We start from the raw sequence: 13,556 nt of genomic DNA, 5'->3' as shown, positions 1-13,556 counted from the left end.
TCAGCTCACTGCAAGCTCCGCCTCCTGGGTTCACGCCATTCTCCTGCCTCAGCCTCCCGAGTAGCTGGGACTACAGGCGCCCGCCACCTCACCTGGCTAGTTTTTTTGTATTTTTTAGTAGAGACGGTGTTTCACTGTGTTAGCCAGGATGGTCTCGATCTCCTGACCTCATGATCCGCCCGTCTCGGCCTCCCAAAGTGCTGGGATTACAGGCTTGAGCCACCGCGCCCGGCCGGGGCCAGACTTTCATCAGGGCAGCCTGGTTGTGATTTTTGCCTTGGTTTCCACCTCAGTGATCTCTAGCACATTGTTTCACAGGAGTGTTGACTGATTACTATTGGTTCCCTGAAGGGATATACCAAGAGATACCTCAATTTTTCTGGGCTTGTTCTTATGCACAATGATGGGAGGCGTGTGTGTGTGTGTGTGTGTGTGTGCGCGCGCGCGCGCGCTGGGGCAGGTCCTCTCATTTTCTCATTTCTTTCCCCTTGTTCTCTCTTTTTGCCCCAAGTTAGAAACAGTCTCTTATGGGGCTTCCTGCTCTTTCCCTCTCCCATCCACCTTTTGAGTGGGGGTCACTCCAGACCAATGGGAGGATGCTGGATTCCAAATGGACCAATTAGCTTATTAGGGACCTGGAATACCTGGATAGCTAGCATCTGCCTCATTGTCCTTGTGGTAACGACCCTCTTGTTTTACTGGTCAACAATTTGAAGGTACAAGAAAAATCCTGCTTTTTTTTTTTTTCTTTTGATGGCTTTAATCCACCTCCACAACTTCTGCCCGAGGCCAATAAAACACAGCCATTCTCTCTTTGTAAAAAGAAAGAGGGGTTGGGTTTCCTTCAATTGTCTGCCCTTTTCTATCTCCTCCACTATTTTTGTTTTACTCTGTAGTTAACTTTGCATAGAGCAGCTTCATGGAGAGGATCTGTGCGGTGGACCCGGGCACTCTCTTCTTATTACCGGTTGCAAAGGCCTCTTCCTTGTTCTAACCTGGGGTTTGTGGGGCTGGGGGACAGAGGAGTGGGGAGTGGGAGAAGAGTTTAGCCATAGTCTTCCTTCTGCATTTCACACACATTCTGCTCTCTCTGTCGCTCTGTCACTCACTCACACACACACACACACAACACACACATACACACACACACACCCGCCCGGGTCCCTCTCTCTGTGTCTTCCTTCAAGATGACAGGGCGCTGGAGAAAAGGCTGCTGGAATCAGCTGGTAGGTACAGTAGTAACCCGAGCCCCACCCACCGGCTGCCTTTGCTTGCTCAGGTTTCTCCGGTCACTCCTGCCAGGGGAGAAGACATGTAAACGTGCCTCCAGAGGAAGGGCTGGGGGAGCTGGGAGTGGCGGGGGCGGCGGAAGGTGAGCCTGGGAAGGTGTCCGAGCGCCCCTTCTTCTTTGGCCCTTCCCAGTGCTCCCTTGGGGTGTCAGCCCCAACCCCGTTTGCCCCCACTCCGCCTCCCTTTTGGAAGGGATTGCCTTTTTTTTTCCTCTGCGGCGGCGGAAATGACAGTGTGGTGCTGCCGTGGTGTCATGGTGCTGCCCCTGGACTGAGGGGCGAAAACTCTTAACTTTAGCTCGGGAGACCCAGCCGCGGTAGCATCGAGGCCGCCGTGCTATCCCCTGCGGGGCGCGCGGGCTGGCGGATCCCGGCTGCTGCGCGGCGTCGGCGACGGTAGCGGCAGCTGCAGCGAAGGCGGGCGGCGGCCTAGAGTGGTGGCGGCGGCGGCGGCGGCGACCGGGGCCCTGGAGCTCGCGCCGGAGCCCGAGCTAGCCCGCTGCGGAGGCAGACGAGCGCCCAGCGCCCTCGAGCGAGCAGAGGAGATGGCTGGCACCTGGGAACGCTATGGGTAAAACGCGCCCCCTCGCCGCGGCCCTGGAGGTCGAGCGTCGTCGCCCTCGCAGGGCTCGGCCCTGGCTCCGGCCGCTTTTCAGGTGCCGCCGGGGCCCGGCGTTAGCCGAGGGCTCTCGGGCTCGGCGGGGCAGGGTGATGGGGCCCGCGAGGCTCGAGACGGCGACGGGGGCCCCAGATCAGCTCTGGCTCCCAGTCATGCTGTTGGGGCTCGGGTTCCTGCCACTGCCCTCCTGGGACAGAGTTTGCACTCCGGGGTGCGGGGCGGGGGCGGCCGAGGCCTCTGCGTAGCCGGGCCGGGCCGGGCGCGGGCAGTCGAGCGAATCCTCCGGCGCCTGGGTGCGAGTCTGGGAAAAGGCACGGCCGCCTTCCCACGCTCCCGCAGCCGGCAGCCTCTTAGTCCCCGGCGTGGCCGGCCGTCTGCCGGGCGGTGCTGTCGCAGCAGCCGGCGTGGCTGCGGACGCCCTGCCGGCGGGGAGGCCCGGTGAAACTTAATCCCTTTTCTGCCAGGGGAGCGATCCTCGAGTCTCCGTCTGGATGGTTCCTTATTTCTGGCCTAGCTGTGAAACCAGCTCTGTGGGGGAGAGGGAAAACTTACATATGTCCACAGGACAGACTGCGACGCAACCAGGGAGAGTGGGGATTTTCCATTCCTGCCTTGTAAGAATTAAGTAAATAACGGCAGAGTAGATTTACAGAAATATTACTGGTGATGATAAGGTTTAGGTTACTTAGCACTTCGTGTGTTGCACATTATTTTTCAGAAGTATTGCTTCTTAGAGCAAGAAATTGAAATCCTGGAGTCGTTTTACTCTTTACTTTCTCTCTCTCTTCCACTGTCCCCTACCGTTTTCATGATCACTCACCTTCCTATGTCACAACACTTACATGACTATGGAAATCCCCCACTAGAGCGCCTTGGACCCCAGGCTTTCCCCATCAACCTGTGCCCTCCCAGCCTCCCAGCCATGCTGCATCTTACTTCTTCAACCACTTTGCCTTTTGAGGATTTCTGAGTGTGGGGCGGATAGATGGTGATGGTTGTGTGTCTCTGAGGATGAGCCCTTATAAAGGAATATATTGGAAACTAAATAGAGAAGTACTGTGTGTGGGTTGATCCCTCTGATTCTCAACTTGGGCCAGAAGGGCTGCCTTTAACCCCATTCTGCTCCGTCCCAGTACTCTAATCAGTTCTCTGGCAATATTCCAATAGAAGGGAGTTGCTGAATAGGGAGTTCTCCTCCCCTACTTTTCTTCTGTTTGGGGAGTGGTTTCATTCTACCCCAGATGGTTAGCTTCCCCCTCCCCACCCCCCCCCGACACTCACATCCCCCTGTCTGTCTCCTCTCATGACTGTACTGAGGGAGAAACTGTCTTTGCTATTTTTATATATTCCTGCCCAATCAATGAACTTAACATGGGTATATAATGTGAATTAGATTTCTCCTGATTGCTCCTCACAACTTGATTCATGTGTTTGATAAAGTTTGGATATTTATCCCTGCCCAAATCTTATGTACAAATGTAATCCCCAGTGTTGAGGCGGGGCCTGATGGGAGGTGACTGGATCATGAGGGCAGATTTCTCATGAATGGTTTAGCACCATCACCTTGGTTGACTGTGAGTCCTTGTGATAGTGAGTAATCTCTCCTGAGATCTGGTTGTTTAAAAGCGTGTGGCACTTCCCCCCAGCTCTCTTTCTCCCTTGCTTCTGCTCACACCATGTGAGAATCTCCTGCACCCCATTTGCCTCCCTCCATGATTGTAAGCTTCCTGAGTCCTCCTCAGAAGCAGATGCTGGCATCACACTTCCTGTACAGCCTGCAGAACTGTGACCCAATTAAACCTCTTTTCTTTTTTTCTTTTCTTTTCTGTTTTTTTTTTTTTTTTTTTTGGGAAAGGGGTCTTGCCTCGGGCTTAAGCAATCCTTCTATCTCAGCATCTTGAGTAGTTGGGACCACAGGTGCATGCCACCACACCCAGCTAATTTTTGTATTTTTTGTAGAGATGGGGTTTTGACATATTGCTCAGGCTGGTCTCAAACTCCTGAGGTCAAGCGATCTGAGGGCCTCACCAAGTGCTGGGATTATAGGCAAGAGCCACAATGCCCAGCCTACTTCTTTTATTTATAAACTACCCAGTTTCAGGTATTTCTTTAAGGCAATGCAAGAATAGCTAATGCAGTGGTTAAAACACAGGTCCAGGAGTCAAGAAGATCAGAGTTCATCCCAAATCTGATGTTACATTGGCTTATGGCTTTAGGACATTCCTATGACTTTTCTTTCTTAGTTGGTGCACTTGTGTAAAAGCTATAATATTGTGTACTGGGTATTGTTAGTCTTGACTTGGTCCTTTGAAGATGAAAGGGTTCTGTAAACCCTCGGCATTATAATTTTTTTTCCCCTTTGAGATGAAGTCTCGCTGTGTCACCCAGGCTGGAGTGCAGTGGCGTGATCATGGCTTGCTGCAGTCTTGACTTCTCTGGCTCAAGCAATTCTCCCATCTCAGCTTCCCTAGTAGCTGGGACTATAGGCACACACCATCACACCTAGCTAATTTTTGAATTTTTTGTAGAGACAGGATTCACCATGTTTCCCAGTCTGGTCTCAAACTCCTGAGCTTAAGGGATCCACCTGCCAAAGCCAAGTGTTGGGATTACAGGTGCGAACCACCACAGCCGGCCAACATTATACTTTTCAAAGAAAGCACTTCCTTTACCTTTTACTGAGTTAGTGGATTGACTGGGTGTAAGTAGGAATCTTAGCTTACTGAAAATCTTACTTTAGCATTATTAGCCTCCCACCCCCAGAGTCAAATCTTATCATTGTACTTAGGTCCTAAATCTGTTTTGTCTCCAATACATGTTCAACTGAATGAAAACATACATACAACTAGGCATACAGAGTAATAATGATCATTTAAGTTGGGGCTTGAATCATATCTAATGCACTCTAACCTAACAATCTGAGTCAGACTAATTTGAAGACATAACCTCACCCATTTTTAGCCTATATAAGGGCAGTTTGTTAGTTTCTAATGAAAAGTGGCATAAATAATTTGGGGAATGGCTATATAAGCATAATTATCACCTAGTAGCAGAGTCAACAATATTAAGCACCTGTAATGTGCAGAGGACCTCTGCTGATTGGGCTGAGGCCCCAGATTTAGCCCAGTATTTTGGCCTCCTGCCTGTTCCAGGCCAAACTCCATACTTGCAGCTCCAGGATTAGGTCACGGAGGGGCTGTGCAGGACATGGGTAGAGGCTAGGGACATGAAAGGGTGGTCGTGTCCCTCTTATTTGTTTTCATGACTACTAGAATTCTCATCTGGCATGTTGTACCTTGCAAGGCCACCTCTGGGAAGTACTCCTGTAAATCAGAGTGACTTGGTTGCTTTATGAACATATCATCTCAACGGTGCAAATTGATTTAGATAAAATTGATTTAGTTAATCCCTTACCTAAGAGCAGGGCAACTTGCTTCAACTTGCAGATCCTAAAGTAGTGCCAGTGGAGTCTCACAATTGCATCCAAATATTGCTCTGAGTAGTGAGCCTGTCCATTCCTTCATCCTTCCTCCCATAAAATCTGCTGACACCACAATAATTGACAAGGGAACTACACAAGGAGTATGTCTGTCTTCATCACTCAGCAAACCCCATTGGCTTGGAGAAGAGGAAAGAATGTTGTCTTCTCATTCTATCCCATAGAACTCAAGCTCTGTCTTTTGGAACAGGGACATAGAGCTCTTAAAAGGGTGAAGACAGAGCTGTGGGCACAGAATATGTCCCAAATGGCTGCTCTTGGAAGTACCTGCTTGGTCTTGTGTGTGTCTGTTATTCAATCTTCATGAATCTTGATAATATCCTTGCTGTTGGGCTATGGGGCTTGGCTGCTAATAGAGGCCAGGGGGTGCTCCGTTTCCATTTAGCATTAAGTTTTTGTCCTCTCTTTGGCACAAAGGTGAGAATGAAGCTCTGTGTTCATGAAGTACTCTTTACTCATTAAGCTGGGTGTCTTGACTTAGAACATTGCATCATCAAAATATGAGATGTAGCATGTTGATACTGGATATACAACAGTGTTGGATAATTCAAAATTATTTACATTTTGATGAATGAAATTTTGGTACCAAGATGGTGTTGCACTAACATCTGTACTTCAGGTCTCTCAAAAAATATTGTGTTCATCACTAAGCAGTCTACAGAAGAGACTAGAAAAGTGTTTCTCAACCAGTGTATTGGGTCATACTAGCAAGTGAGAAGACCAGATGGGTGGTGTTGAGACAAGAAATTCCAGCTGTAATTATCTTCTTGTGCAGATGGCTAATCTACTTTTTATTTACCTTCTCATCCATGGATCAATATATTAAATATGTTCCTTTCTCCACTTTCATGTATTAAAACTCTGCTAAGAGTTTTCTGTGGGCTTAGGTAGTCTGTGGCTGTTTCTATTTGTTTCTCTCTTTCTGTCTTCCCCTTCTTTATGACCATAGGCAGATATAATCCTTTTGATGATGAGTCTCCCAGATGCTGAGTTTTCTTTTAGAAATTCTATAAATTACTGAGAATACTAGATAGTATAAGATGTTTAAAGTGTGGGTGGCAGAAGGATTTTGAGTAATGTGCCAGTATCCCATTATTTCCTTTTCCTTGTGGGATTCACCTGAATACACTCTAGGATGCTGGTTCAGCCTAAGTGGGTTGGCAAAGTATCATTTGTAAGCGTTATCCTACTTGGGTTCTGGTCTCCCTGCAGAGCTCTGTCTGCCTGACCTTGGGCATTGTCTCAGCTTCTTTCCCTTAGGTCAGACTCCGCTGGTTGATGAACAGCATCCTCAGTCTCTGGATCATCGTCTTACAGAGACCAGACAATCTGATAACAAACCCATCATACAATCTGAAATCATCCTGAAACATGAAATCCCAGTATTTCCAATTTTCCTGGATAGGAGCATAATGTATGGGCATGGCAGACAATACTAATTCATGACAGTGAAGTGTCTTAATATATACAGCACAGAGATAGAAAAATGGTTTACGGTCCAGATCCTTGATCACTTTGTCTATAGCCCTTTGTTCAGTGTTGCTAGGATCCATGTGGTTCCCAGGGAAGTAGAAGCTTGATTTCAAATAGGCCTCTGTTCTCTGTCCCTTGTTTCTGACCTGAACTTGGGATCCTCTCAGCCTAACATTCAATAACATGTCCTACATACATATATTGCCAATTTTATTGTGCAGATGACTGCCTGTCCAGGTGAACCACTGAACATTTAAAAACTTACAAATATTTCGTTAGGTAACAGAGGTTAAGAAAAGCAATCCTAGAGGAGATGGAAAGCTGTACCAGCAGTCACAGGTAAATTAAGTTTGTTCTCCATTTGTTCCTCAACCCTGCAACTGCTAGTGTAATCTGCATTAAGATAAAGGTGTCATGAATTGTGTTTAGGATTCCTGTCAATTTTCATGTGTTACCTTGGCAAATCTGTTTGTTGGTTACTTGGATTAACCTTTTGTGTTTGTAGCAGCTCTAGGATTTCTAGTTCTGCTATTTTGATACTCATTTTAATGTTTATATGATGACTATTTTGTATAAAACACTCAACATTTGGATTTAAAAACTAATTATTGAAAATAACATACATTAATTCCATGTACTATAAAGTATTAAGTAGGCTTTAATAACCTATTAGACAGGAACTGGCTCTGGTGCTGTCTGCCGGTCGGTAATCAGCCTCCAGTTCTGAGTTACCCCTGTGCAGGATGAAAGCTTAAGAGAAAAGAAGAGAGATAGCCCTTCACTTGGAGAGGGGTGGGGATCCCAGTGTAAAAGGGAAGACATGAGCATAACAAATACCACTATCAGTCCCATGATCTTCTAGAAGTCTTGTGGAGGAGTGTGATTGTCTGCCATTATGTCAACCATGTGTTTGGGATGAATTTCCAAACATTTTTGGCTTTTCTTAATAATTTGCTTTGTATCTATAATCTATGAATGTATGATGAGAATACCTGTATTTGTAAAGTAAACTAATACTTTTATTTTATCCTCATCTGATCCTCACAATAGCCCGTGAGATGGGCAGGGCAGGTATTTTTCATTTGATAGATGAAAAAACTGTGACCCAAAGAGTTTAAATGTACCTAGGATTGCTCAGCTAATTTGGTTTAGATCCAGGACTACAACCAGGTTCTATTACGAGGGTCAAATGAGATAATGGCTTTGAAATAATTTGAAAAGTGTAAAATGATATACAAATGTAAGGTGACTATTATTGATTATTATTACTGGCCACCTAGCCTCTTTTGTCTAGGTTTCTATTTTCAGTTCTTATCCTATAGAGCGTGAATTTGATGCATTGGCTGCCTTTTGTGTTCCAAAATGATCTGCTTTGAGCTTCAAGGAGTTCTTTTCTAATCATGGTGTTCTGGGATTTGGATTTTGGTTTCTTTTTCAGTCCCCAAATATGTTCTCATTAGTTTATATTCCCATGGGACTCTCCTTCCCTTTAGTTGTCCTCTGGAACATCCATTATATCTTTTTTGAGGTACAACAGACAAAACTACTGTACTTTGAGCACTTGGTATTTTGTTTATTTTGTTTATTTCCAGCTCCTGTGGCTATGATGTCCATCATTTGTTAGCCTTCCTAGTCACACTAATAAATAAAAGTTGTGTTTTTAGGAGCTAGTTTACAATAATCCAAGGTGTCTTTTTATGCGGTAACAGATAGCAAGAGCTCTATAATAATAGGATGTCAGAGCTAGAAAGCATCTTAAAGAGATCATCTGGTGATTCTAGTTTAGCTTGAACATTTTACAGTTGAGGAAACATCAGACTAGGCCAGGACTCATTTGCTCATTCCCCCAAGGCAGGGAGACAGTTTCTAATACTTTAAGGAAGAACTCATGGGATATTAATTTTAATATCCTGAAGAATGTTTATTTTATATTAATTTTAAAAAACCCTACAGCTCAGCTCAATTCTCAATCTACAGCCCAGAGATCAGGCTTGGCTTCACACTCATGGATTTTCTGTGAAGGGGATACTATAACTCCTCAGGAAGGTAGTGAGAGCTCAGATTCATGCTTTGCAGACTTGGAAGAAAAAAAAACTAGATGGAATAATAATTGTTAATTAAGTGGGCATTTAATTATGCTCAAGTAACATTTGAAATAATAGAATTATGCAAAGTACAGATCACGACTTCTCTCTTGATCAGAGTTAGCTAACGGCTAGATTTGGAGGACAATGCTGAAATCAGTCATTTATTTCATAAGCGTAGGATACATTATTTTTATCTTTTTAAAAAATTTTGTTTTTTTAACTTATTTTTTATTTTTATTTATTTTGAGACAAAGTCTCACTCTGTCACCCAGGATGGAACACAGTGGCACAAATATGGCTCACTGCAGCTTCGACCTGCTGGGCTCAAGTGATCTTCCCACCTCAGCCTATCAAGTAGCTGGGACTATGGGCGCATGCCACCACACCCTGCTAATTTTTGTATATTTTGTAGATATGGGGTCTTGCTGTGTTGCCCAGGCTAGTCTCAAATTCCTAGGCTCAAGCAATCTGCCTGCCTCTGCCTCCCAAAGTGCTGGGACTAAAGGTGTGAGTCACCACGCCAGACCCATTATTTTTTATCTTAATCACCTTCATCAAAACTCTTTTTGTATTTCTACCCAGTTACACAGCCCATTGATACCTTCTTCTAGTTGATGCTCATCAACTTCTTTTTTCAGAGGTTTCACCCTGTAGTAAGGTGCAAGGTAAAGAAAAGCCATACAGAAACAATTAAACATACATATCTGACTATATATGGCAGTAACTAAATGGTTTGGAAAGGAACGAATCAGGGTGTGTGTATGTGCACATTTGTTTCTTAATATGGCAATTGGTTCTGCCCTCTCAGGCATGTCATCAATGCATTTTTATGACAAATCGTAAAAACTTTCAAGATTACCTGTCATTGAGTCGCACCCTATCAGATTCACATCCTGTCTTCATCCTTAGCATACTCTCTAACCCTGTATAGATTAGTGATTCACAAACTTTTTGAAATTGCAACAGTTTGCCATTGTTTAATTTTTGTCATGCCACTTCCTCCTGCTAAAAGTATTTCATGATAATAGGAGTCAAATGTTTTTCAGGAGTCACTTATATACTTCTTAAAGTGAATAAAAATTGGGAGCTGAGAATTTTGTGACACTCATTGATCACTAGAGGTATCCCAGGGTATTGCAAAACCTAGACAGGGAATCATTGACCTAGAAAAACAATTGAAAGGAACAAGCAATCCAATAGAGCTTATAAATACTACATAATCACACAGCTGGTAGTATAGTATAATGATTTACAGTTTACACCCTCGAATCAGACACACGTGGGATTGAATCTCTTCTTTAAAAAATTGAGATGTAATTCACATGCCATAATATTCACTATTTTAAAGTATACAATTCAGTGATTTTTGGTATCTTCAGAAAGTTGTGCAACCATCATCACTACCTAATTTTAGAACCTTTTCATCATCCCAAAAAGAAACTCCACATTTGTTAGCAATCACTCCTCATCCCCCATCCTCCCCTGCCCTGCTCCTGGCAACTGTTAATCCACTTTCTGTTCCTATGGGTTTGCCTATTCTGGATATTTCATAAAAAAAGAATCATACACAAAAGGAGCCTTTTGTGACTGGCTTCTTTTACTTACTGTTTTCAAAGATCATCCATGTTGAAGTATGTATCAGAACTTCATTCCCTTTTTATAGCCAAGTAATATTCCATTGTGTTTATCATTTCATCAGTTGATGGACATTTGGGCTTTTCCCTTTTGGCTACTATAAAGACTGCTGCTATGAACATTTGTGTACAAGTTTTTGAGTGAACACATTTTCCATTCTTTTGGGTATATACCTAGGAGTGGAATTGTATGGTAACTCTATATTTAGCCTTTTGAGGAACTGTCGAACTATTTCCCAAAAGCAGCTGCACCATTTTTTTATTTCCACCCGCAATGTATGAGGGGTCTAACTTCTCCAAATCCTGGCTGACATGTGCTGTTTTCCACTTTTGGTTTGTTTTGTTTTATTATATTATAGCCTTCTTAGTGTGAAGTAAGTATCTCAATATGATTTTGATTTGCACTTTCCTACTGGCTAATTATGTTGAGCACCTTTTCATTTGATTATTGGCCATTTGTATATCTTCTTTGGAAAAAATCTATTGAAATCCTTTGCCCACTTTTAAATTGAGTTACTTACCTTTTTTATTGTTGAGTTGTAAGAGTACATTTCTAGAGACTAGACCTATATCAGATATATTAATATGATTTGCAAATATTTTTGCCTAGTCTGCGGGTTGTCTTTTTACTTCATTGATGGTGCTATTTGCAGCACTCAAATTTTAAATTTCGATGAAGTACTATTTATGTATATTTTCTTTGGTTGCTTATGCTTTTGATGTCGCCTGAGAAACTGTTGCCTGCCTAACCTAAGTTCACAAAGATTTATGCCTGTCTTTCCTTCCAAGAGTTTTATAGTTTCAGCTCTTACATTTAGATCATTGATCTGTTGTGAGTTAATTTTTATAAATGATATGAGGTAGAACTCCAACTTCATCCTTTTGCATGTGGATATTCAGTTGTCCAAGCACCATTTGTTGAAAAGAGTATTCTTTCTCCATTGAATGGTCTTGGAACCCTTGTTGAAAATCAGTTGACCATAGATATATATAGGTTTATTTTTAAAGTTTTGTCCTAAGTTTGACTCTTAGTTTAGCCACTTAGAAACAAGTGTGACCTTGTACAGGTTATTTTTTTTAATTAATTTTTTTTTTTTTTTTTTTTTTTTTTTGAGACGGAGCCTTGCTCTGTCACCCGGCTGGAGTGCAATGACACGATCTTGGCTCAAGCAACCTCTGCCTCCTGGGTCCAAGGGATTCCCTTGCCTCAGCCTTCCAAATAGCTGGGACTACAGGCGCACGCCACTACGCCCTGCTAATTTTTTGTATTTCAGTAGAAATGGGATTTCACCATGTTGGCCAGGATGGTCTCGATCTCCTGACCTTGTGATCCGCCTGCCTCGGCCCTCAAAGTACTGGGATTATAGGCGTAAGCCACGGCACCCAGCCTACGTTTTTTTTTTTTTTTTTTTAAATAATGATAGTAGCTACCTTTTAGAGAGTTGTTGTGAAAAGTAAATGAGACAATGCACATAAAGGGTATTGTTAAAGTTCTTAGATAACCAGAAAGGTAGGGAAAATTGGGGATAATTGAAAGGATTCTAAAATATTAGGAGTACCCAGAAAAAGAAAGCCTCATAAATGAAAGATGATTGAACATATCTGAAGAAGTTGATAAAAGTATTTGGTTCCCGAAAATTGGCTAAAACAGTTAATATATGATAATCAAAAATCAAACATTTGAAACAGTATAGAAAAGCTGAAATAAGCAAGAGGCAGTAACTATCTTATAATGTTTTTTACAGAGCTGAAATAAGGTAGGTTATTTTAGAGTACTAATGATTGGCTTTTTTTCTTTCAAAGACTCTTGAGAATCTTTTGAAAGCTATGGGCAATCCTCTCCCCAGGAAAAATGCATATATGACATACAAACCACATTCTGCAAACAGTTCTAGGAAGTTCAGAAGTCCCCAGTTAATAAATCCTATTTTGACCTTACCCAAAGCAATCCTGACCCATAGTATGCTTTCCCAAGCTTAATTTCATGGTGAGGTTCAAGTGTCACACTGACTTGGAAACAAATTTTAGATTTCCAAGCAAAATTTAAGAGCTTTTCCTATATACAGGACAATTTATATGGCACCCTCTTAAGCCTTAGGAAAGCTGTGGTACTCCAATTGTTTTTACGTAGGTTTCAACACACATAGACATGGCTTTCAGCAATACTTCTGACCCACCCAGGTAGCTTCCAACACAGACATTGAGGAATGCAGGCATAGAGTTCTAGAAGACATAGTAATAGAAGTGCAGTGTGAGGTGGAGATGGGCCTAGAAGACAGAGATATGATTCTGGAAGGGACTCAGAATGAAATAGGCAGATTCAGAGAAAGTCAGAGAGACAGAGAGAGATAAAAATAGAAGTAGAAACATGCTGTTTAAAAACCGTCTTGTAAATAGCCAAGATAAACCTCAGTGAAGGAGGTGAGCTGATTGAAATAAAGGTGTAGGGAAAGAGCACAGGCGTTGAAATTACATTGACCTGTGCTCTGGGTATGTATATTCTTGGTTAATTTATTTAATGACTCTAAGCCCCAGTTTCCTAACTGTAAGGTGGATACAGTAATAGTAACTTCCTCACAAGTTTCCTGAAAGAATTAGTGAAATAATGTGTAAAGTGCTTAACATAGTACTCAGAATACAGGAGATGCTCAATGAATGCTAGGCCCCTTCTTACTCCTAGTTTAAGTGATACTTCATTAACAATTATTGAATACAGTTTGTGTGAAGCACAAACTTGTGCTGTGAATGAAAATATAAAATAGTTGATACCCTCAAGGAGAAGGAAGAGTTAGCTGGAGATACAGCTATGTAAGTGAAATAAAACAGAATGTTCTGGAAGCCACCAGTGGTTGAAGTGATACAAACATGTCGATGAGAGATCTCTTAGATTTCCAGGCTTGAATGGTGATATTCACGAGACAGGGAAAATCAGAAGAGGAGCAGGTGTTTTTTGTT

The 13,556-nt window shown here is 42.9% G+C and overlaps 1 protein-coding gene across 6 annotated transcripts in view; it reads left to right on the top strand.

Annotated features, from left to right (window-relative positions):
- Positions 1-1,041: 1,041 nt before the first annotated feature.
- The window catches only part of MID2 (midline 2), a 100,596-nt gene continuing 88,081 nt past the window's right edge, over positions 1,042-13,556 (top strand). For 3 of the 6 annotated variants that reach the window (XM_021932507.2, XM_021932511.2, XM_021932512.2), the window contains exon 1: positions 1,284-1,860. In XM_021932507.2, the coding sequence (XP_021788199.1) occupies positions 1,857-1,860 (4 nt within the window). In that variant the 5' untranslated portion in view covers positions 1,284-1,856. Of the gene's footprint in view, positions 1,227-1,283; positions 1,861-4,469; positions 7,220-13,556 lie in introns of those variants that run through there. The other 3 variants (XM_021932510.2, XM_021932509.2, XM_021932508.2) reach the window with 3 other exon arrangements.

This window comes from Papio anubis, chromosome X (assembly GCF_008728515.1).
Source record: "Papio anubis isolate 15944 chromosome X, Panubis1.0, whole genome shotgun sequence".
NCBI lineage: Eukaryota > Metazoa > Chordata > Mammalia > Primates > Cercopithecidae > Papio > Papio anubis.
Note: the sequence above shows the minus strand (reverse complement) of the source record. Positions and strands in the feature narration are given on the sequence as shown.